The sequence below is a fragment of the Danio rerio genome, chromosome 19, assembly GCF_052040795.2.
Source record: "Danio rerio strain M-AB ecotype USA chromosome 19, GRCz13ab, whole genome shotgun sequence".
Taxonomy (NCBI): Eukaryota; Metazoa; Chordata; class Actinopteri; order Cypriniformes; family Danionidae; genus Danio; species Danio rerio.
In genome coordinates this window covers 38,358,524-38,385,146 of record NC_141039.2, presented here as the reverse complement: position 1 = coordinate 38,385,146, position 26,623 = coordinate 38,358,524, and the positions used below count along the sequence as shown (strand labels likewise).

The window sequence follows — 26,623 nt, the reverse complement described above, 5'->3', positions numbered from 1 at the left end:
CAGATCTCTAAGACTTTGATGTTACTAAGCACATTCTGTTTTATCCTGCCAACAGGGGCTCATGTGCAGTTTTTGAACTTTTCCACCGAGGCCAACCATGATTTCCTGGAAATAAGGAACGGACCTTTTGACACTAGCACAGTGATTGGCAGGTTCAGCGGACAGGAATTACCATCATCTCTCCTAACCACTTCCCACGAGACCACAGTATACTTCCACAGCGACCACTCTCAGAATAAACCTGGCTTCAGATTTGATTATCAGGGTAAGGAACTAAAGTCCAACAAAAGTTAAGAATTGATCACTCATTTACTCCTTATTTTGCTGTAGTTAGCATTGCTGTTGCACATTTATTTTCTCTGGAACCTCAATTTAAATGTCAGTTTCAATCCCTCGCCAAGACAATCAGTCAAGATAACGAGTAAACACGATAATAACCCGCTCTCTGTGAAGCTGTGCATAAAATCCATCAGGTGTAAAATGCTGAATCCAAAGTAGCATATGAGTCCAATGAGTGAATTTCACATTGTGTCACAGTAAGGGCCTTTTCTAGGACAGATCTGTGAAAGCTATCAGGATATACGCTGTAATAGAATGACGGTTTGCTGAATTGAAATGGCTTGTGAAATCAGTATTTACATAATTATGTGTACATTAGCATATAAATCAAGCATTATTTCCGGCAGTATAGCCTTTCGCAAAGCTTTGTTACCAAAGATGTGCTGATCCTCAGAAATCAATTTCGTTAGTCATGGTCATTCTGTCTGGAAGCTTCAGCGCATTTCCTTTTTTGTGTCTATGAGATTTGGAAAAATAAAACTTTTCATAATGGCACCATATTTAGACAGAACTAATGAAAAGAAAGGCAAAGGAATTTCTGAACTTCTCTTCAGAACATTCTATAGACTTTTGGGGCAAAAATTCACAGGAAGCCCTCCAGCCTCCATGACTCGTCCTTATAGAATATAAAATCTAACCACCTTTTAATTCTGGTGCAAGAAACTTTAATAACAATCCAGAGGAAATGATCCATATAATGAAGTGATTATGGACATGATACTTACAGTAAAACAGTAATATGTTAATTAAAATTCCAAAAGGCTTTGCTGTTGTAGCATTACAATTCTTCATATAATAATAATAATAATAATAATAATACATTTTATTTATAATGCGCTTTTCTCAGTCCCAAAGCGCTAACAGGTATAAAGGCAAACAATGCAGAACAGTAAAAACAGTCAAAAAATAAAATACATAAAAACATTGCAATAAACTATGAATGATTTAATACAAATGGAAGATAAAATAACAAAAATAATCAATCTAAGTTAAAAGCAACGGTAAAAAGGTAAGTCCTAAGAAGTTTCTTAAAACAGGCCAGAGAAACAGCATTCCTGATGCTGGAGTGTAGGCCATTCCATAGCTTAGGCGCACTATAGGAAAAAGCACGAACACCCATAGTCTTCCGTTTTTAGCGTGGCTGATACAGCAATATTGAAGATGAGGAACGAAGACTACATTCAAAAGCAACTTTTGACTGTTCTTTAGCATATCTTGTATTATAATTATTTAAAAGTTTTTTCATAATACAATGATTTAACTTATTTATAAAAGGTATATCCAGAAGGGCTTTTAATTTTCAGTAACCAAGTTAAACTCTGGCTTACGGTGAACTGTATGCTCTTATAGTATTGTAACGTTTAAAAAGCCCCTATTATGTATTATAAAAAGTCATATTTTGGTTTTGGGGGTCTCCAACAACAGGCTGATATGCATGGAAGGTCAAAAACACTTTCATTGTTTTAAAATCTGCATTTCTTTGTACCTAATTATACCAATGACTCCCATATGATTTGTTAAGCGTTTCATTTGTTCCCAAACCCCTTCGCAGAGTGATGATAATCTGTTGGGATTGGTTGACTGCGTTGAGCACAAGACAGAGTGAAACACCCACCACAGCTTATCAATATTGTTGAAGTAGTCAGAGTGCAGAGTGTATTTGTGAGGATACATTGTGTATATGATGCAGGAGTGCATTAAATCAATGCAGGTTAACACCAGCATATTGCTCTATTCTTAACCATGAGTAAAAACAGCAACACACATTCAGTTTTAATCCACAGTGGCAAAAGCTGAACTATTTTGAAACTTGACTGCCGCATGTGTGTAGGAACAGTTGATAGAGGCTTTTGCAATGACAAAGGGCAGACGATCGTGAGTTGACAAACACATTAAAATCAATATAGAAAGCGTCACGCGTCACGTTTCAACGTGGCTTTAGACACAGTATGAGAAAGAGTTAACCAGATAAAGTTCAAGTCACGTGGAGTGATAACGAGAAACAAAACACAATTAAATACATATTTTGCCTGCTAGAGAAAACAAGGAGGCCACCATTTTATTCACTTACTTACACTTGTTAAATGGAGGAAGAAACTGATCTATGAACTGTGTACTAATAGAGTTCCTGTAATTTCTGACAAAGTCCCATACGTCAATAGTCTTTTCTAATCCTTCCTTTGACAAATGGTTGACGAATCCCCAATTGCAGGGTAGACTATTGCATTAATCACCAGAACGTCATTCATAAGTTAACTCATCTTCAGTCAAGATCAGTTCCACACACATTTTGCTAGTGGAGGAATGGTGCATTCACGTTTTACCGGATCCATCTCTTTATATTTGGTATTGTTTTGTGAAACAAACAGGCAAAAGATCCGGACGACGACAAATCATTTAAACGACTCAAAACTTTTATTAAAAAAAATATATATTTTTAAACAAGGTGCACTTTTAGATTTAAACATCAGCTGGATGTTTTCATTGACTTAGAGCTGTGTTTGGAGCTTTTTAAGGTCTGTTTTCTTTACAAACAATAATCTTCACTGCCTGATTGAAATTCGATGTAAAGTGGGTCTCAGAATGTACAAGAAGCACTGTGTTAAATTTTTTTTTTCTGCACCATGTCTTTAAAATATGAACATTTATTTTACTAGTATTGTCAATGGAATTTTTGCGCTAGCCTGCTGTTCCTCTCGGCGTGTGTGTGTAAATGGCTTTTTTATCTTGTTTTAACCTTGAACAGCTAAATGAATGCTTAAATATATTGAACTAATTGTGTTTTAATTACATTACAATGTTGATGCTGTTAAAAGAACTGTATAAAAAAGTCAACATTAACCTTTCATCGGAAGTTTATCAGTATAGGAAAAAAAAACTAGCTGTCCATATACCCTATACACAAGATGTGTCTAAGCACTATGGCTCTTAAGCATTACATTTACAGAATAATACAAGATATATAGATTTTTCAGTATCTTGTTGTAACTGTAACAAAAAAAGATATAATATATAATATAATAAATTGTGAGTCGCTCTGTCACTAATTGAAAATTGGTCAGCCCTTGGGGGCTCTCTTTTGGCCTGGGGCCTCAAGCATTCTACTGCTTTACCTCTTGACTAGCGACTGTTCGGCTTCAGAGTGACTTTAAAGTGAACCACAAGTTGCAGAGACTTTTATTTGAGTATACTGGTGAACTTTCAGCTGAAACTGAATATTGAGTAGGGGGCTGGGCTTTCTTTTTTCACAAAATTATCTGTTAGCAAACTAGCGGTAAGAGGGGTGTGGTTAATAATATTGTGATTTGAAGCTGTCAAACTGATGTCATCAGAGAAGAATCATCAGAGAAGAAGTTTGGAGTGAAGCCACTCCAAACATAGAAGTAAATGGTCATATTTTAATTGCAGATTACCAAAACAAACATATATTAATTGTTCACCTAAAAATAACAATGTGCACTAGCAAAACAAACATTGTCAATTATGATTTCACACAGACTTTAAGACACAATGTAGGAAAACAGACAGAGTAATGGAGAAACCCAACACAAAAGACTTGAGCCAGACAAGATGTAAACGCAGTTGGCTGCCTGTGTGAACATTGATCAACATATTGCATTTCCGTGAAGTTCAGACTTCCATCATTGAAATCTGAGAGGAAATGACAGCATCTTTCATTGCCGGAGCTTTGATTACCTTTGCTTTGAATCAAATCCCAAAGCTTTGTTGGTGCACAGCAATCAGTTGATTCCATGGGCGTTTAATATTCAGAGTCTAGGTTTGGATTGGATCTTGGAGCTCAGAGCAATCTCTTTTTTAAATGAAACATACATTTTCATCCTCTATGTATCATGCATCAAGTATGTCTGTCTCTTTCAGCATATGAACTCCAGGAGTGTCCTGATCCTGAACCCTTCCATAATGGTGTGGTGGTTGGTGCTGGTTATAACGTGGGTCAGTCCATCTCCTTCGAGTGCTATCCAGGGTATCATCTGACAGGACACTCCATTCTTACCTGTCAACATGGCACGACGCGCAACTGGGATCATCCGTTTCCTCGCTGTGAAGGTACGACCCTCTTTATTTCCTCCCCCACTTCAGTAAACATCTGCTGTGCTTATTTGCATTGTGAGAGAATAGATTTATTCGGCATGCTAATTTACATTTTTAGCTTTTTAAAATTTAAAATTTTAATTTTTGATTATAATTGTCATCCTAATTAGCTTTTTACAGGTAAAATATAAAGTAATATTTACTATTTTTCTATATATTTTATTCTTAAAAAGAGTAAAATTATGAATTAGGATGACAAATATGGTCATGCTTTACAATAAGGTTTCATTTGTGTATTTACTAACAACAACTAATTATAAACAATACACATACAGCATTTCAAGAATTCCCACTTAGATATGCTTGGCACTTATAGCAGGTTTGGCATGCTGTCCCGGGAGAGAACCCTGAGCTCGGAGATATTTGAGCCCAGGGCTCCCGCCCAGTCTAGAAGCATATCAGGAGAACCGAGATCAGGTAGGTCTCGATCGCTCCCCCTTTAGAAGGGGAGAAAAAGGAGGAGATGGGGTGGAAGGGGGGATTCTTCCAAAATGAAGATAGTGCAATGGGGAGAAAGTGATCCATTTATACTAAGCTAGGATCATTCTGATTGGATTATTACTGATTACGGATGAGTGGCCAGCGGTGCACAATCATATCACGTGCTCCTCTCGAAATTAGTTTATGAAACTTCACTTCAAGAATTCCCACTTAGATATGCTTGGCACTTATAGCAGGTTTGGCATGCTGTCCCGGGAGAGAACCCTGAGCTCGGAGATATTTGAGCCCAGGGCTCCCGCCCGGTCTAGAAGCATATCAGGAGAACCGAGATCAGGTAGGTCTCGATCGCTCCCCAAAAAATGCCTCTAGCTCGGGACAGCAGCCGAGTATTTCAAAGAATTTCCCCCAAAAAGCTAAAAAGTTTTTACTATATCCGGCTGCTGGATATAGTAATTAAGGAATGAAGAAAGAGTAGGGGGCTCCAGTTGGAGCAAAGTTTGAAACTGACTCCTGTGGAAGCCAGAGCGGGGGAGGGGGTTGGGTGGAGACTAGTGAAGGGGGGCCATAAGGGGTGGGCGGGGTTGGCTCATTAAGAGTCAAAAATGCTCGAGGAACACTCCAAACGGAGATAGAGCAGGGAAGTGGCAGCGCTATATATAAATATATATGTATATATGAGAGAGTATATAAATATATATATATATAATGGGATAATCTAAGGCCTGGAGGGGGTGATCAGGAGACTTCTGAGTCAGAATGGGCGCTGCGGGAGTTGGGTGCAGCAATTTTTTATTTTGCCATCTCTAGCAGAAATCGTGAAGTGTGATTTGGGCGGTGGAGATTTCTGCTAGAGGGTGAGTGGCAAGTTTGGCCAGACTCTTGTTGGAGTCGATGCTCGTGGAACACTCCGACTGGAGATGGAGCGGGGAGTGACAGCGCTCTATATAAATATATATCTATAAACGAAAGTCCATAGATATACATATATAATGAGTTTCAGTGGCCTGGGGGGGGCAGTGACTGACCCCTGCGGGGGTCGGCGCCCGGGGAACAGGGCAAGCTGGCCTACTCTAGCAGGAGTCTGGGAAAGGAGATTTGGACAGTGAAGGACTCCTGTTAGAGGGTGACGGGATAAGTTAGGTGCTCGAGGAACACTCCGTTAGGAGATGGAGCGGGGGAGTGACAGCGCTATTATAAATATATGTCTATGTACAGGTGTATATAGATATATATATATATAAATAAATAAAGATTGCTAAGGCCTGGAAGGGACAGTGAGACGACCCCTGCGGGGGTCGTAGCTCGGGGTAACACTTCTGCGGAAGTCAGAGCTTTAGGGGGGGCGGGGTCCGGCAGGAGTCGGGAAATGGGAGGGGGCTGTGAAGACTCCAGCGGAAACGGCCAGGGTGGCGGGGTGACGGGGGGCTTGGATGAAACTCCAATTACCTATGTGGCTGGGGGAGAAAACTGAGTGTTACTCAGGCTAGAAGGAAGAAAAAGAAGAAGGTGGCTGGGTCACACCCTCGGCCTTGAGTGGATGTGGGATTATGGCTGACAAGAGCCATCTGGGCTTCTTTGGGGGGCCAGTGGCTAGGACGCATGTCTTGAAGGCATCAGGTGACCACCTTTCTAGGATCTGGATTTGTTGCTGCCCTTTGTACTTCTGTGATGGCTGCTCCTATCCTGAAACATAGTATACAGGAATAAGAGAAGTAATTCAACACCTTTAATACTTTTCCCACACATTTAAGGACCTTATCACCATTTTCAATCAAAAAAGCAGGCGAGATTTATCTTACGGAATATTTACTAAAAATGTAACAAATGAATCCAACTAAACATTCGAATACAGACACATGTATATTAAAAACTAGCCGATTCGACAGGTTGTCACCTATAGAGCTGCAGACTGATAGTGTTGCAGTAAACAAGCGGCAAGCTGTCAAACCTTAGTAGAATTTTACTGATTACGTAACTACCTAGTATCCTGATATTCACGGCTTGAATACAGTCAAACTTTAGCATACGATGATACCTTGATCAACAATAAATGTATTACCTTGTAAAGGAATCTAAGACTTTCTAATACTTTAAGCCCTCAAACTCCTTTATATTGACTTATCAGCCCCCAACACCTTCTGATACTCCGGAGACACCCTGTGTAAGAGTGACTGAGAGTTGATCTGGGGGATACCTGTGGAGCAAAGAACTGCTATAAGCATCTCTTAAATCAGAATCGTGTGACAGGGCGGTTGTGTCATCTATAAATGGGAAGAAGAGGGGGGGGGGGTGCAGAAGGAGAATGAGGCTCGGCGGAGCGACTCTGCTATAGCGGAAGTACAAATGATAGTCAGCATTGGAGCGTTATGAGTGCTAAATATTGTCAATAGTGATATGAAGAGTAAATGGGGGGGGGGGGGGTATGTGAATATGGTATCAAGGGTGTGGGCTGTATAGGCAGAAAGTATCTTTGCGAAGGGTGTAAATGCATTAGGAATGGATGAAGAGTGTGATGGGTTGAATGAGGGCAGTTTCAGGAGCTGGCAGTCTTGAACTCTAAAATGGAAAACAAGAGACAATTAGAAATGAAATCTTAGTAACATGGCACATGTACAGCAGACATGATTAATTGTATTGGCTGATATTCGTGGGAGGAGTCTTCATAAGCGTATGGATGATTGTGAATGGAAGCGCCTTTGTTAATGCATGTTCCAATACTTAATGTCACAATGTGCTAGGGTTGTAGAAGTGGGCATTTGTCCTCCTGCAGGGTGGTAATTAGAAGGAGAACTGAGCGTATGGGGCGTTTCTATGCTGGAAGTCCAGGAAACCTCTTGGAGAGCTGGTGAGATGATGATGGAGTGGAGTTTAAACCCCTTACTGATATAGAAGTTTTTAAAACTCAAATGTATTTAACAAAAAGTATAAGTATGAAAAGCTACTCCATGGCCAGAAATGTCCTCCTCTTGTTTGTGGCAGTCGAGCAGGAAATTGTTTTCTTACTGTCATTATAAACTGACTGACATTCAGGTGTCTTGATATGAGAGTCACAATTGGCATGATACAAAAGGGGTTACTGCTTGATGTGTAGGTTGTCTATCACTTGCTGGGTAATACTCATTTCAGAATTTAATTTACTTTTTTTATTTTTTATTTTTTTTTTTTAATTTTTTTTTTTTTTTTTTTTTTTTTTTTTTTAATATATGTATATATAATTATTAATAAAATGTAAATATGTCAACTGCCTACATCAAACTTAAAAAACGATGTTGCCACTTAATAGGAACTGTGTGAATGTAATGTTTATCATGGCTTTACTCCATCCATGATAAGTAACATGTCTGTAATCTCAACATGATTATTTGGCCGGAATCAAAGTCTCTGCACGCAGTCCATTCATGAATTTGTCGGGAGAGAAGGCGGGACCGTCTCCAGTTTTGGAAAGCTCATTGGATGGTGATACTTCCCCTTTAAGCTATTGGCTCCTTGGAGTCACGGTCAAAAGTTCTGAGTGCAAAGGCCGGCGGCCATTTTGTAGATCAGATCGCTACAATGTTTATGCGTGAAAGTATGGCTCCACTCTCACCAGCAGCTGGTTTGGATATCAGTGCACCTTTTCATGGATGTATATCGACGAATGAAGGTGTTATGGAATAATGTTTATGGATTAGATTGCCTGGTCATTTGCCTTCGAACTATTTCAGCTGTCAGAATGTTATGGATCTGCTGACCAGCGGGAGGCTGAGAGGTGAGTTCTTCATTAAAAGCGTTCTATTCACGCTGATCTCGCCAGACTTCCCTTTAAAGCATGCACGTTACCGAAAGTGGACCGTTAACGTTAGGTGATCTGTGAGTTCGGCTTCTCTCCGGTGGCTTGAATCGCCGGCGTCATAAGTTTAGACGAAGTTGTGGCTTGTGTAGTGAGGGGCAGATGAAGTAGAAGATGGAAGAGTTGATATGCCGGCTTCTTGCGGGGATTCTGGCTCGATTGCTGGCGAGGCAGCTGCTGGAGTTTTGGGGAGAGCGGGGTTCTGGTTGGAGAAGTTGTTGTTGTTGATTATTTGTTCTTCCATGCCAGAAGGTTGAATGATGCTGAAGCGTAGTTTAAATGCTGGAGCGTTTGTAGCGGGAAGCATTCTTCCAAAATGAAGATAGTGCAATGGGGAGAAAGTGATCCATTTATACTAAGCTAGGATCATTCTGATTGGATTATTACTGATTACGGATGAGTGGCCAGCGGTGCACAATCATATCACGTGCTCCTCTCGAAATTAGTTTATGAAACTTCACTTATTAATCAAAGTTCAACATTTACTAATGCATTATTAACATCTGTAATAACGTAACGCAATTATAATTTTATTTAATTATATGTTTTATTAAATCCAATGAGGACTTAGAGAAACTTGTTCATGCTTTTATCACCAGCAGGGTGGATTACTGTAGCGGTCTGTTGACATGAAGTAGCAGTAAATCTGATCCTCAGAAATCAATTTCGTTAGTCATGGTCATTCTGTCTGAAAGCTTCAGCGCATTTTGTTCTTTTTTATGCAATGCAAACTTAACTACTAGCAAATATTGTATTGTATAGGTTTATTTTTTATCTTTGGTCTCCCCATCGTCATTACTCTAGCTTTAAATGCAGGGTCAAACAGTGCAACTGCACATAAATGCAAATTCTTTACTATAAACCATCCCTACAGACTCCATGGCTTCTCTCAAACGTCTCCTCCAAGGGAATGATGGAAAAGGAATCCGGTTCATCCTTGACCCACATTCCCAAGCTCATTTTTTTTTTCATGTGTTGATTCAATGAGTTAATTATGCAGCGGGTCATCAGGTAACATATGCTCAGGGGATGCTGAATACACGTGAGGGAATAAAGGCGCTCCAGGGAGATACTCGAGGGGATTATATAGCAATTGCAGCATAGCCGTCTGCTTCAGACATTGCTATTTTGCCTAGCACCACTACACAGGTGAACCTGTGAATAGAAACACACATTATTTATCCATTTCAGGTTACAATAATCTACACAATGAGAACCTTAGAAACAACCTGGGCCTTGCTAGAACAGTCTTGCAGTGTGCGTAATTGATTTTGTAGTAATCGAGAGCTCTGGTACTGTGACAGAGTGGGAAAAAAAAGCAAAGAATAGATATGACCGTACTCAATGCTGTGTAATACGCAAACTGTCAAGATGAAAGATGCAACTCTTTTGTTCAGAGAAAGACCCTTTTTTGTTTGTTTTTATAAAGTCTCTTCTTTATGTTTAAGTACTGCAGAGCCATATTCTTCAGCTTTAATGGACACTTAACAGGTGGATTGCAATTTGATGGGTTGTAAAGTCACAGCTGAAAGTACCAGTGAGTAGAAACAAGAAATGCTGGTTAAAAACAACACATTCTTTTTTTAATGCACTTCAAAATGCCCTTTTTCTTGCTTCATCTCTCTTTTTGTGTTTTCATTTGTTGTCTTTGACATACTTGCCCCACTTACAACTCCACTAAGATTTGAAAGGTGCAGAGAAATTATTGGGTGTCAGGATTTTAATTATGTAGCTTTTTAAATATATTTTCTATTTAGATTTAACAGGCGATGGGCATGTTCATGTGGCCTGTTTAATCAGAATTGTGTCACTGTCCAAATAATAAACCGATTTAGTAATGGATGCCAGCATTTTTAAAGGTTAAATTCAGCCAAGGTTGACTATATATGCTTGACATTTTAATAGAACGTGTTATAGGCTGATCATTGACCAGACATTTAAGCTCACCTATATTAAAGTGCTCTATAGTCCTTGGCGTTGCATTTGGTCAGACCTTTAAGTTTGTGGTGATAAGATGTCTTTATTGAGGTATGAATGATTGGTCTGACTAACGTTAACAACGATGAATGACTAACCAATGTTAACAAAGATGAATAAATGCTGTAATAATTGTAATAATACATTAACTAATATTGTAAAACGTTAAGTCAAATCAATCACTTAAGGCAAGTTTATTTATGTAGCACACAATGGAAAGTCAAAGGGCTTTACAGAAACAGGAATAATAGAGTATAAAATATCAAAACAAAGAATGCGTGAGTGAGCATATCTGTAATGGATTGAGGTCCTAAGCCATTTAGTGATGTATAGACAAAAAAATAATACTTCACAATTTATTCTGAATGTAACTGGGAGCCTGTGTAAAGTCCTCAGGATAGTGAGGAAGCTGTTACAGTAATCCACCTTGCTGGTGATAAAAGCATGCACAAGTTTCTCTAAGTCCTCATTGGATTTAATAAAACATATAATTAAATATAATTGTAAATGCGTTACACTAGTTGCCCTAGCTATCACCTACACATCCAGCCACCAGTAGTTCAAGCCTAGGGTGTCATCTACAAAGATTTCCTCTCCGAGGCATTAAAAAGTTAATCGATTTTTCTCCACCACTGTCCCACTTGTCCATATCAGCCAACTTGGGCTGTCCTTCTACTATGACTCCCTCCATTTTTTTCCCAGTTCACCACAGCCCCACATCCTCCCCTCAACAACTCACCACTCAACTTTTTTTTTTTTTTTTTTTTTTGCCCAATCAATACCGTCACCATGCATTTCTGCTTGATAGCGTGGCATGTTTTTTTTAATCAATGCTCTGGTCGATACTTCATTTAGCAAGTAAGGTGTTGAGAGAGAGCACACAGCACCAGGGATTAACATAGGCACCCCTTTCAGCATTCCATCGGAGACGAGAGGAAATGAAGAAGGTGGAAAGAGTGGAGGAAGAATTGAAGAAGGATAGAGAAGGCGGGAACCAACGGGGAGGGATGTGGGGACAGAGAGACCTTGACAGGGCAAGAAGTACAGTCCGCGTTAGTGTGTATTATGACTATGCTTATGTGCGCGAACAAGTCGTGGGCCTATCTTTATTTCGCCAGCCGAAACGCATTGATTATTTCCCCTCCAGTTCGGGACAGAAACAGCATGGGATCTGCGGGGACAGGAAGGGGATTTGATTTCATATGTCTGGGGCTCATTTGAATCATTGGTAACATGGACATGTCTATATAAATGCAAAGCACTGCCTGCAAGAGGGATTTCTAAGATGGAGTCGGACAAGAAAAAAAGTGAACTACTGGGAAAGACTGAGTGGTGTTTTAGAACCCAGCGGGGTTTTGGGCCATGTCGCACAGCCCCTATTTCAGTTCTTACTTTTTTCCACCAATTTCTGTTGAAGGCTGCTTTCTGTGATGGTGTTTTTCAATTTCTACATTTCCATTTTTGCCCCTTTAGTGCCCTGTGGAGGTAACATTACATCAGACAATGGCACAATCTTCTCTCCCGGTTACCCAGAGGACTATCCCACATCTGCGGATTGCAGCTGGCTGATTACGGTGGCACCAGGCCTGGGTATTCGTCTTAATTTCACCCTTCTGCAAGTCCACGGCCCTCAAGATTTCATCACAGTTTGGTGAGCTGTCGATTATCCTACAACTAGTCATTCTTTGACGCACACATTTCTGCGCGGGAACATAATTACAGCACACTCCTTCTAGTGATTAATTAACAAGCTTCCCAGGGAGCATCTTGATGTCAAAAGGACCTCAAGCAACATGTCAAAAATCGACAACAATGTAAGATGTCAATTTGATGTCATTTTGACATCAATGTAGTTTACATCTATTAAAGTGATACACAATATAGTGTACATTTGTCATTAAAAATTGAGGCTTTTAGATTAATAAAACCTTTCTTATATTGTATTAGGTTTTGTGTCATTATTTTTGTGGTCAAATAGACGTCAAAGTTTGACCCTTCTGTTTTATTTCTTGAGTCACTTGAGGCCTGTATTTACAGATATGACATTATCTTTTTTAAAAATATTGATATTAAATAGCACATTACACTTAAAGAATATGTTAGGCCATTGCCTCTCCTGAGACTACAACTTTGTGTTCGGATTAAATGAGGAAACATTGATTCTTTTCGGTATCCTGGGATCCTCTTTCTTGAGGCATGATGTACTCTCTTACATTCAGGTTTCATCCACTTCAGCTCAAGCTAGAGGTAGAGTATAACCTGAAGTGCCAAGAAAAGCTCCATCAAGACAGCTTGGCCTCAGTTCAGTGAGCCAGCATTCCCTTTAGCCAACCAGATGCTTTTTTTGAATGCACAGGACAGGCCATAATCTGTAGCGCAAGCTCAGATGGCCACAAACAGATGGTTTTAAAGCTGAATGGTCAATGGTCAAAACTGGGATTAGGTTGGTGCCAGGTTGTTCCTTCCTAGATTGAGGACTGCAGAGATGGAGATAAGGAGATGTCCTTGTAGATGGTGGCTACGTTTTTACTATGTCTTGACACATTTAGGGTGAGTGTGAAGGAACCAGAGTGTAGTATCTAAGAGAGTGTGAAAGGAGTCCCTGAAATTGGAGAGGTAATCAGTATGGCTGGGATAGTCTCTCAAATCAGTAAAGTAATCAATATTCAGAGAATCGTTCTGCAAATCAGCCGGGTGATCAATATGGATCTCACTTACTGTGTGTTTTCAGGCAACAAAGGCACGTGGTGTTCTCTTGTTGTATTGAATGCCCACTGTTAATGGGTTTTATACTCTGAATCCTAATGTTCTACCTTCAACAGGGATGGACCACAGGAAACAACTCGTAAACTTGGAGTGTTTACCGAGGGAGAGCCAAACAACCCACCGAGCAGCACATCTAATCAAGTTCTGATACGTTTCCGAAGCAGTTCTGAGAAAGGGGGGTTGTTCAAGATCAACTACCAAGGTAATTTGTTTAAAGGAAAGCTACCATTAGCATTTCAATTCATTCCAAAAGCGGTTGCTTGATTGCTTTAGGACCCAGTCGAATGATGCTATCAAGCAAGTATTGCAGAGGTGTAGTTGAGAACAGCTTATTCAAGTACAAGTCCAGGTCGAGACTTGAGTAGGTTGACTCAGAGTCAAGACTGAAATCAGAGAGTTGAGTTAAAGTCAGACTACGCTTTCAACACGGACAACAAAATATATCCACAGTACTTTAGACTAGTCTCGAGTTACTGTAAAATACCCATGACAAGACCAAGACCATTTAGGTATGGTTTGGTCTTAGAGTCAAGTGGATTTAAGATGCAAGTACTACAACAAGTTTTTTCAATCCAGTGAAGGCACAGAAAACGACAGGTCACCACAGTTTATAGACTTTTTGGAATATTAGGTCTATTTCAGACATTGAAAGTCAGGGAATTATTATAATTTTGTCGAAGTCATGGATTATCAGGGATTTTTGTATACCACTTTAAATGCTAGGTTCAATTTATCAATTACCATTTTTTTATTGTGCTGTTTCACTTCTGGTGTTATGGTTAAACTATTTTTCAACACCAATGCATTAGTTTCCTGCTTATCAACTGGTTGCCACTCAACTCCAAATTCAGTCACCAGACTGTACTTATTAACTAAGGCTAGCATTTCAGGATAATTAGGGACCCCTCGACAATGAGAAAGTTCATCAGAAGGGACTATCCCATTCAATTAATTCAAATTCAAATTTTTATTTGGCGTCAAAATGATTGCTTCAAAAACTGGGTGTTAAGGTAGCTAAATGTAAAGTTTGCAAACCTACTAACAAGCTATCAAATATGGTAGAGGGTGAAGCCACACAAACAGTACATATTTGGGAAAAATATTCCATTGTACTTATAGTGGCTATTAAAGTCATGCAAAATGTTCTATTTAAAAGTATTGTAACATTATGATATTACTTTAAAAGGGAAGTGAAGTAGTCAGTCAAGCTTAGATTATTTTCTAAATTGGTTTCCATTTTAATAAAAATATATAAAACAAACTCGATTAATGTAACCATTTTGAAGAAAATGGCATGTTTTACTATATTTTTTAGAGACCGTCATCTTGGAATTTCGCTGTATTTGGCTACACAGGGTTGGTTTAGTTCCCTCAGCTGAACAGATACAATGGAAGTAAAAAAACATAACACAGACACTGTAAAGCCTAATTTAACCTAATTTAATGCGTGAAGTTGAGGAGCTGGTGCAAATACAAGCATCAGATGTGTGTCTAACATAAAAAAATATATTTACTACATTTTCCTTTTTTATTACCAATTGTTTGATGCACTTTGGTCTAAATATATTTGTCTGTGTCTAAATATGGTTCAAACAAGGTCTGATGCTAATGTAATGGGGGCGAGTACTTTCACTTTTCACTACTACAGCTGCTCACCTCTTTTCGTGTTCAAATCGCAGTGGTTTTCCACAAGTCAGGATTTTTCTCCTTTATACATGTTGAGAGATCGAGTTGATCAACTTGAAAAGGGAATATGTCTCGACATAACTCATAAAGATGTGACTTAAAAACATGAAGTCATGTGTGATTTTAATCGTTGCATTAGTCTAAATTGAAATCCCCTCGTCAGGCAGCGCTGGAGCAGCATAAGAGAGTGGACCAAAGCGCATCAAACGAAAGGTATAAAAAAAAAAAAACATGTATAAATATATTTGCATATCAGTTGCCATTTCTGTGTGGAGTTTGCATGTTCTCCCTGTGTTCGCGTGGGTTTTCTACGGGTGCTCCGGTTTCCCCCACAGTCCAAAGACATGCGGTACAGGTGAATTAGGTAGGCTAAATTGTCCAAAGTGTATGAGTGTGTGTGGATGTATCCCAGAGATTGGCTGCGGCTGGAAGGGCATCTGCTGAGTAAAACGTAAGGATAAGTTGGTGGTTCATTCCCCTGTGGCGACCCCATATTGAAAAAGCGACTAAGCCGGAAAAAGAAAATGAATGAATGAATGAAAAAATATTAGCATATTTTAGATACACATCTGATGATTATATTTGTACTAGCTCTGTAATTCACATCCGCAGCTTCACGCATTGGGTTAAATCAGGCTGTCTAGTCTCCGTGTTCAGTCCATTACCTCCACTGTATCGGTTAGCTGAGAAAACGGAACCAACCCCATAACGTCAGATGATTTTCCAATATGGTGGTGCCCTTGCACTAAAAAGCTATTGTAAAACATGCCGTTTTCTTCAAAATGGTTACATTAATCGAGTTATTTTCATTAAAGTGGAAACCAATTTACAAAATAATGTAAAGCTGATACTGCTGCACTTCTACTTTAACAATGTTTTTTTTTTTTTTTAATGTTTTTCCATTCATTACATGTCATGTAAATTCAGCTTTTAGTCAGTGAAATTTGGGATATAGCATGTTCTAGAAGGTGAAGAACGTACCTGGCTTAAATATTTATTTTTAGTTATGATTTCTGCTGATTTACCTTCATTTTGTAGTTATTTCTTAGCTATTTCTCCTAGAACATTATACTCTATCCAGTCTCTTGGTGAAATGCCTGATTATTCATTCTTTAGACATCATGGAAATTCAGCTTTTTAGTCAGTAAGTCAGTATATAGCATGCTATAGAATGTGAACTGAGAACATGTACCTGACTTAAATAATGATTTAAAATTTTAGTTACAATTTTTGATGATTTACCTTTATTTTGTAGTTATTTCTTAGCTATTTTTCCTACAACATTATATACTAGCCAGTATCTGCATGAAACACCTGATTTTTTTATTCATTCAGTGAAAGTTGGGGAAAAGTGAAGTTAATATTTGGCTTAAAGTGGGAACCCTGTGTTTCAATGTTGAAAATTTCTATTTGGATCTAAAGTTGGTGCAGTAATGGCTCTCCCAGCAGGAGCTAATGGATCCGTTAGTCATTATCTATTTTTCTAAAAAACCTGAACCCACTGAACCCATCAGCTGATGTCTGACTTCCCAATATTTTTACAATTTGTCACGTAGAGCTATTTATTTCTTTCACAGTGCAAAATGACACGTCTCACACTTTTCTCTTTGTCTCCTTGTCTTTCTTTCTTCCAGCCTATAGACTACAGTTTTGCTTGCCACCTCCCATCATTCCTAATGCAGAAATTCTGATGGCCAGTAAAGAATTCAAGATTGGTGAGTTGGAATTGATTTTACATCATTTACACTCTGATTTGTATGCCTGCTTGTGTGTGTTCGTTTTGGTGGACTCGGCATGGCCCAGTATAAGTGGAACATTTTGAGCAGAGACGCAGGCTGCCAGTTCATTTTCAGGCTTGAGCGCCTCTCATTAATAATGTTCCCAGAATAGCAGAGCCAGCCACACACACACAAGCACACACACGCACACACACACATCTCCCCCTACCGCTAACACCCCTCGAGAACTCGCTTTGAGGAGGGAAAACTGTTCAGATGCCAGGGCTACTTGTCCCATAGGGCCGTGCTGATATGCTGACTCATTGCCAGAATTCAAAACAGAGGCTGACGGTGTGTTGTTCATGCTGCTACAAACATAGGTGGAGTTTCTAACACAAAATGTTGGTGGCAATTGATAGCATGTTAGAGAAGGTGAACTGAGAAGATAACTGACTTAAATATTTATATTTAGCTATGATTTTTTATTCTTTATTTTTATTTACCTTCATTTTGAAGTTATTTCTTAGCCTTTTCTCCTAGAACATTATATACTACCCAGTCTCTGTGTGAAACTCCACCTTTCATAAAAACTTAAATACATTTGATTTGTAAATATTTCAGTTGCCACATGCTCAGTAAGTGGTGGTTTTGGATGCTAGGCATATTTGCTTATATAACAGGCTTTTACTTAGCCTTTTAATGTACACAATTGCAACAAAAGCAACATTAATGTACTTTGAGCTATGTTAGTTATTACAGTCACTGGAAATGTATGCTTGCACTCATGTTTTGCACAGACACACAATTACATTAAATGTTTAAGAATCAGACCATGAAAGAATGTACACTCAATGATTAAATTAAATTAAAGGTATAATAATAGGAATAATAATAACAACAATAATAATAATAATCATTATAATTATTAATAATAATATTTTTATTATAGTTTTTAATAATAATTTTAATTATAATTAATTAATTGTATTTTTATTATTAATAATTTTAATAATTCAAATATAAAAAATAGGTAAATAATACAAAATAGTAATATAAACAATTATTATTAATATACCTTTTAAATTAAATTAAATTACAATAATAGCATTAACAATAATAAAAATAACAATAACACCAACGATTATAAATTTTTTAAATATTATTTAATAATAGTTTAATAAATTATTAGTAAATATATACTACTACTACTACTAATAATAATAGCAGCATCAGCAGTAATAAAAGCAAAAAAACAATATTAATAATGATTATTTAATAATAATATAGTGATTTAATAATTTAATAATAATTAAATAATAATAATAATAATGCTATTTAAAATGTATACTTAATAATAATAATAATAATAATAATTTTTTTAGAGAATTTATTTAGGCTCGAACCAGCGACCTTCTTGCTGTGAGGCGACAGCACTACCTACTTCCCCACTGCGTCGCCTACTATTATTATTATTATTATTATTATTATTATTATTATTATTATTATTATTATTATTATTATTATTATTATTATTATTATTATAATAAAAATAAACTATTGTATTCAATAATAATAATAATAATAATAGTTTTGTAGTAATTGTAGTAATAATAATAATAATTATTATAATTATTATTGTTACAAATAGCAATAACAATAACAGCAATAGTAATTATATTTATTTATTTATTTATTTATTTCTAAACACAGTGGAATTTTAAAAAGTAATCATAATCTCACTGGTTTTCTAATGATGACTCATTGGCTTTTGTTCCCTATGAAATCCATTGTTAAATCAATGCTCTGCTTTTCTGCCAAAGAGGCAAAAATGCATTCATTGATATTAATTGTTCTAAATGGGTTGTTACGCGGTCTGCGCAGGGTCGTTTGATCTCTCTGCAATGGAGAGTGTTTGTAGACCCTGCGTGCGAGTTAAAACAGTCATGGTCTTTGACACTAACCTGCACTGAAATACCGTTTTGATCACTGATTATCCACCTCATCCAATTAATTTGCTTAATTCAGTAAAGTTAACAGGCCATTATGTTCGGATGGCCATGAACACATACACTCACAGCCATAAACACATTCCTATTGGCTATATTTCAAAGCATGCATTTTTTTCTCCTTTGCAAGCTTGAGTTTCTTTATTCCAGGGAGTTAAATGCCACATTATGAAACCATTAGGTGTTTTTGCACCTCTTAGCTGAGTCACAGAGTGCATAAATGATCATGTGGCAACAGGCAGATTTGCTACTGAGATCTGAGGCCCTCAGGTAGCAGCCGATGGGTGTTATGAATGTAAACCATGCGGTGTGGCACTTCCTTAATTATACTGCAATGCAGCGCCGGCACCCCGAGTCTCCCTTCGCTCCTCTCCTTCTCCCTTTTTTTATCGTCAGTGTCAGCCATTAAGCGAGACAGAAAGAGAACATGGCCTTCATCAAGTTGTGAGCGAGGCAACAGCAGGAAAAGCCAGATGCTGCTCCTGTTGTTCTGAGCTCCTCTGAAATCCCATGTTCTCCATAATTTTTTTTCAGAAGGTGACGTGCATGGGAGAGACAGTTGATGAAGCAATGATAAATTTACTTGACTTTCTTTCTTTCCACAGGTGATATTGTGCGTTACAGATGTTTGCCAGGATATCATCTTAATGGAAACAGCATTCAAACCTGTCGCCTCGGGACGCATCTCGAGTTTGATGGACCTCCACCTTCCTGTGATAGTAAGCTTGAACCTTTTTTTGTCCACAGTTCTATGGTTCTATTCTCTATATTAGCCTGTAAATGCTCCAGTATAGTCGCACAGAAGGTTTGTATTAGTATTTTTTATTATAATTATTTACAGTTGAAATCAGAATTATTAACCCCCCTTTGTAACTATTTTCCTTTTTTAAATATTTCCCAAATTATGTTTAACAGAGCAAGGAAATTTTCACAGTATGTCTGATATTTTTTCTTCTTCTGGAGAAAGACTTATTTGTTTTATTTCGGCTAGATTACTAAATTTAATTTAGATTACTAGTAATTTAAAAATACTAATAAATTACTATTTTTAAGTCAAAATTATTAGCCTCTTTAAGCTATATATTTTCATTTGTCTACAGAACAAACCACCGCTATACAACAACTTGTCTAATCACCCTAACCTGCCTAGTTAATCTAATTAACCTAGTTAAGCCCTTAAATGTCACTTTAAGCTGTATAGACGTGTCATGAAAAATATCTAGTCAAATATTATGTACTGTCACCATGGCAAAGATGAAACAAATCAGTTATTAGAAATGAGTTATTAAAACTATTATGTTTTTTGAAATTGGGAAAAAAAATAAGGGGGGGGGGTGGTAATAATTCAGGGTGTTTAGTAAGTCTGACTTCAAATAATTTTGATATACAGTTGAAGTCAGAATTAATTTGCCCTCCTGAATTATTAGCCCCCATATTGTTAGCCCCCAAATCATTGTATAATGATGATTTGTTCCATAGACAATCTTTATGAAAAAAATTACTTATTAGATGAACTCCATTTAATTGAGGGCATGATTTCCATGTAATAAATTTGTTTTGCACCAAAAAAAAGACTAAAAAGTATATTCACACAATTAAATGTGATTAAGTTGGTCCAACATGATTTTATCAAATATAAGTTTAAATACAATTCTATTTTTATATAACTTAAACTCAATGGTCTTATTATCTGTCGTACATTTCAAATTCTCCTTAGTTTTATTTGAAGTTATTCTAAAAACTAAAAAATCCATTTTAAGAATACTTCACTTATATACAGTTGGTACTGATTTCAGAACTAATTTTAGGACAGTTATTGCTCATTGAGCAAAGCTTTTTTGTTTTTTGTTTTGCCCATGTGTTCAATTTCATTTCAAGTACATCAGGGTCTTGAAACTCTTAGGGTGCTTCTACACTAAAAACAAAATTGGATTTATTAAATTAAGTGGTTGCAAAAAAAAATATATGGGCTGAAATTTAAATAAACGAATTAAGTTGAACATTTTTGTTTGTTTGTTTGTTTGTTTGTTTGTTTGTTTGTTTGTTTGTTTGTTTGTTTAAATTCAGCCCATATAAATTGCTTGCATGTTATAGCATGTTATAGAAAGTGAACTTAGAAGATGTACCTGGCTTAAATATTTCTTTTTAGATGATTTACCTTTATTTTGTAGTTATTTCTTAGCTATTTCTCCTATAGCCAGTCTGCGTGTGAAACTCCACCTTTCAAAAACTTAAATACATTTGTTTATTAAATATTTCAGTTGCCATGTGTCATTCTGGAGAAGGGAAAATGAAAATATATTTGCTCAGTAAGTGGGGGCTTTGAATGCTGGGCATATTTGCTTATATAACAGGCTTTTACACAGCCATTTTAATGTACAGACGCAACATAAATGTACTTTGAGCTACGTTAGTTATTACAGTCACTGGAAATGTATTTTTGCACTGATGTTTTGCACTGAGGTTACATTAAACATTTAAGAAACAAACCATAAAAAACGACCCACTTACCTTAAAAATATTTAGTAAATCCAATGAATATTGTTTTTCAGTGTAAATCTGTCTTATTTGAAGCGTTTGTTTTAGAAACTGGTACTTTTTGTTCCTAATTTCATTTAGGTATTTATAAACTTGGCAGTCATGCTCACCTGAACTAATTGCTTTTGAGCCAATCAAAATGTACTCTGAGTGGTTCAGTTGAGGTGAGAAAGCAGTTCCTCCCAACAAACCAATAAAACCAAGCAAGTGTCATCACTGAACATTGTGTGTTTCTGTGAGTGAGCAGGTTAGTTAAAACAGTTGTAAACAAAGTAGTGCCTGTTCATCTTAGTCATTTATTTGCTGTGCTTTGTGCACTGATGCTGATTCCTGTACTGTCAGGATTTCGAATTTCTGCATTTTATTCGATTTATTTTTTAGAAACAATTGATTTTTAGTGACGTCCCCCCTCTGAGCTTCACAAAAGACCAGTCCTGTGGTTGCTATATTATAAAGTCCAACCCCCCACTGTGTTGCAGTGCATGATGGGTCTATTGATCATGATGGTTGGATTTGTGCTATATGAAGCTTCGTTATTGCTATTGGCTTAGAGGTAGTATGAATATACCTCGGAGCCTGTCAAGCAAACCCCATGAGTATGCTAAACGCTCATCTACCTTCCTCCAGCTGCTTTTATGTGATTTGATATGGCATTTCCCATAAACTCCCTCAGTTCCTCCTCATTATGTTTGTCTCTCTCCGCTCAGCATTGGAGAATTACTTCTCTGAGCTCGCTTTGCTCACTGTGGAATTCAGGTCGGACTAAAAGGCTTCTATTAAAAGCACCTATATGTAAACAGGGGGTCCAAGGTCTATGAACGTTAGTGGAAATACTTGTATTTCACATTTTGTTGGATGCCCAAAACCACTACTTAAAAATAAATAAATAAATAAATAAATAGCACTATATTGTTAAACTTGTTAATTTGACTTTCATATAATCACCTACTTTCATATATGTTATGTGCATTTTTGGTCGCTGGGTCGCTGGTTCGAGCCTCAGCTCAGTTGGCGTTTCTGTGTGGAGTTTGCATGTTTTCCCTGCGTTCGCGTGGGTTTCCTCCGGGTGCTCCAGTTTCTCCCACAGTCCAAAGACATACGGTACAAATGAACTGGGTGGGCTAAATTGTCCGTAGTGTATGAGTGTGTGTGTAAATGAGTGTATGTGAATGTTTCCCAGAGATGGGTTGCGGCTGGAAGGGCATCCGCTGCGTAAAAACTTGCTGGATAAGTTGGCGGTTCATTCCGCTGTGGCGACCACAGATTAATAAAAGGACTAAGCCGACAAGAAAATGAATGAATGGAGCTGTGAGTTTAATCACAAGCTATTTTTATTATTTTCGCCAGTTAAAAATGTGTACAACTTAAAGACACGGAAAAATATTTAGTTACGTTATTCAAATTATAAAAATACATGCTTTACCACCTGTCAGTAATAACATTATATTTCCTATTCATTATAAATAAAATTGTGCACATTAATTCTGCTTGTATCTGGCTTTTAATGGTAATTTGAATTCCAGATCTTCAATGTTGTCTCAGATTTTGTACCTCATTAAATATCAAAACACACTCAGCCGACCCATCCTGCATTTGGCCTCATCTGCGATGTAAGTAAAAATCAAATGGGCTGTTTGTTTACTGGAAGCAATTTGTGGGCCGCAATGCAGCTGTTTGGTGGAAAGTGATTAAGGCATACAGGAAAACAACAAAAAAATAAACAAATGATTGACAGGAAGTGTTACTATTTCAAACATTATCATATATCAGAAAGAACAGACCACAATGTGAAGAGAGATACTTTTTTTTCTATTTAAAAACACACACGCACACAATTTATGTATAGTATAGCAGGCCTAAACGTGCACCTCCTCAACCTTCATGCTGGAGTGCTCTCTCTGAACCTGTGCAATTCATCCTAACATTAATTAGGTGTCGACAGTTAATTGCTTCGGCTATATGAAAAGCTCCTTATACTGAGGGCCAACATAGCCAGCTGACACCCGCTCCATTTGGTCAAGGCACTGCCTCTGGCTGTCAGTCACATTAGGTATGCCTGCCTCGTCAAGACACAGGAAAGACAGAGGGACTGGTCAAATGGCAAACCAAACAAGGAGGAAGAAAGTTATATTATTCCTTATGCGGAGGTCATATGATGAAAGAAGGAAACAGATTTTCTTATAAAGTATATGCATGTGTATTACAGTGCCTATAGAAAAGCATCATACCCTGTGAAAATCTATACCTTTACTCACATTACATGCTGCTTTCAAAAGACCTCCGGGGTAAATTTGTAGAAAGGCACAGGTTAGGAAAAGGCTAAAAACATTGCAAAGGCTTGTAAAGTTATTTTGAATGTGATTTGATTTCAGGCTGTATGACAAATAGTATAATAATTTCAAAAGGGTTTGATGATTTTCTATACAGCGTATTTATTTGATGTATTTATTTTTTAATCCTAACTATGTATCTTTGGGTAACTTTTTAACAATAATTTATATCAAAAACTGCACCCCCCTCCCTGTAGACATCATACAATTTCATAATTACTCATGTTATTATATGTCAACGTCATAAGTTTCTGTAAAAAATGAGTGAATGGTGTGATGTGGTCTAATCTAATATCATTCATTCATTTGGTAACACATTATTTTTATGGTCCATTGAGTATTTTTAGACTGTCTGCTTAATATTTGTTGAAACTACTCCTCCAACTGACATTTAACTGACCATAAGAAACTTTGCCAGTACATGTCAACTTACACTAACTCAACCCCTAACAGTCTATTTATAATCTAATGATAATTAGATGGCATGTAGATGCAATGTAACTTAAATTCAACAAATGGACCATCAAAATAAAGTGTGACCATTACTTTTCTTTCGACTTAGTCTCTATTCCGGATGGCACCACAGCGAAATGAACCGCCAATTATTCTGGCATATGTTTACCGCAGTGGATTCCCTTTCAGCCACAACCAGTACTGGGAAACACTCATACACACTCATTCACACACACATACCCATACTCTATGGCCGATTTAGTTTATGCAACTATAATCTGAGATGAAAAAAATATATTATTAATAGTAATAATAATAATAATAATAATAATAATAATAATAATAATAGTAAATGGCTGAGAAATATACAAAAAAACGTTTTTAATATTGTACGTTGCCATCCTGAAGAGGAAATCTAATGCCATATGGCTCAAAACATCTTATTATTTGTTTATTATTATTATTATAACATTATCTTATTATTATCTTGTTATGTGTTTAATATTATTAAAAGTTTCCCCTTTTAATTGCACCAATGCAATTTGTACTAAAATATAGGAAAACTGTACAATAAAGTAATGGCAAAATACTAATGGGAGATTTGAACACCTCCATCATCTCTACAGTTTTGACATTACAAACTAAAAGTAATCTTCATCTCACAAGATAAAGCCTTATTGTTCAGAATGAGGATATACTTCTTGAAAAAACCAGCCTTAAAGTTAAAGAAACTGCATGAAGTACAGCACTGATGGTTTTGCTTTCTTAGGCAATCAGTGAGTATGTTTATATGGACACCAATAATTAAATTTTAATACAATTTAGACAATACTCTGATTAAGAGTATACCATGTAAACAGCAATTTTTGATTACCTTAATTTGACTAAAGTCATAATCAAACTAAACATAAATCGTTGTGGTTAATTTATAAACTAATTTCGAGAGGATCACCAGCTTATGATTGATCACAGCCGGTCCAGCATCAGTTCCATATATTGCGCTAATCAGATGAATACTGACTCATTATAAATTACCAGAGTTTTCCATTTAAGTCATCTTTGTCTTAAAGAATCCTCCCTTCGACCCCTTCTCCTCCACATGTCCTGATAGGGCGGCATGACAGCCCAGTGGTTAGCACTGTTGCCTCACAGCAAGAACGCCACTGGTTCGAGTTCTCACCACAACAAGTTTGCATGTTCTCCCCTTGTTTCCTCTCACCGTCCAAAGACTTACATCATAAGTAAATTGACTAATCCAAAGTGGCATCTTAAGACAAACTTTTAGCTAGCTATATTTCAACTATTCCTAACACATTCACAAGCAGGGGAGTTCTTGAGAACTACCTGAACTCCACTTGCCCAGGGCTCGAGGATATTCTGAGCTCAGGGCTCTTTTTCGTGGGACAGCATGCCAAACACGCTTCATTATCAATCATCTGCTAAGTGTGAGCTCTATAATTAAGACATGTGTAAAATGCTAATTTTAGTTACATTATTGTAGTGCAGTACAGACATGTAAACACCGCAATCAAACTATTACCATCATGAAGGATTTTTCAAGATATTCCATACACACACGGTTTGACACTATTCTCTGCACCTACCGAGTCAGTAAAAGACCACAGACACATGTATCAAGAATTTTTTTTTTTTTTTTTTTTTTTTTCGAGGTGCAGTATCAGATTCCATTAAAACAATACTCTTCCATCAGTCCTAACTTTATACTCACATCCAATACCTCAGTTTGTCACGGGGGACATGCATGAAATGTTCCTGAATGAAAGTGAAAGTGCAAAACTGCAGTTAAAGTCAACAAATTAAAAATGAAACTCTGGAGGAAACGAGGATAACGTGGTGACGCAATGCCAATAATTGATCTATGTGCTGTAACATATAAAACGGGATCGTGAAAGGAACATTCAAAAGCAACTCAAGTAAACACCTTAATCATATTATTGTCTTATTCAGATTAAGGCAAATAATTCAATTACTAATGTCCATGTAAACATAGTCACTGGTTAACTATTGTTGGTTGATATTGATCATTTTAGTATTTCATTACATGAACAGATTTTTCTTTTACTGCTATGCTGAATTATAAGTAAAAACAGTAAGCAGGCAAGCATACAGAGAGAAAAATTGAGGGATTGAAAGAGTAGAGAGGAAGGACAGAGATGGGTAGAGGGAACGCAAAGCTCATTGAGATGCAGAGGATATCCAGGCTGCAGGTGCACCCAGCTATTAAATCACAGCTTCTCTATCTTTCTCTCTCTCTCTCTCTCTCTCTCTCTCTCTCTCTCTCTCTCTCTCTCTCTCTCTCTCTCTCTCTCTCTCTCTCTCTCTCTCTCTCTCTCTCTCTCTCTCTGTACCTGACATCTGATCTGTCACATCCTTTTGTTGAATACATCATGCCATGTCCCGCTTTCC

General features: G+C 37.2%; 1 protein-coding gene across 2 annotated transcripts in view; it reads left to right on the top strand.

The window, feature by feature from the left end:
• csmd2 (CUB and Sushi multiple domains 2) overlaps positions 1-26,623 on the top strand; it is a 543,176-nt gene that overhangs the window by 423,135 nt on the left and 93,418 nt on the right. For both annotated transcript variants that reach the window (XM_087295937.2, XM_087295938.2), the window contains exons 41-46: positions 56-265; positions 4,219-4,407; positions 12,173-12,350; positions 13,522-13,667; positions 16,786-16,866; positions 19,481-19,594. In XM_087295937.2, the coding sequence (XP_087152063.2) occupies positions 56-265; positions 4,219-4,407; positions 12,173-12,350; positions 13,522-13,667; positions 16,786-16,866; positions 19,481-19,594 (918 nt within the window). The remainder of the gene's footprint in view (positions 1-55; positions 266-4,218; positions 4,408-12,172; positions 12,351-13,521; positions 13,668-16,785; positions 16,867-19,480; positions 19,595-26,623) is intronic.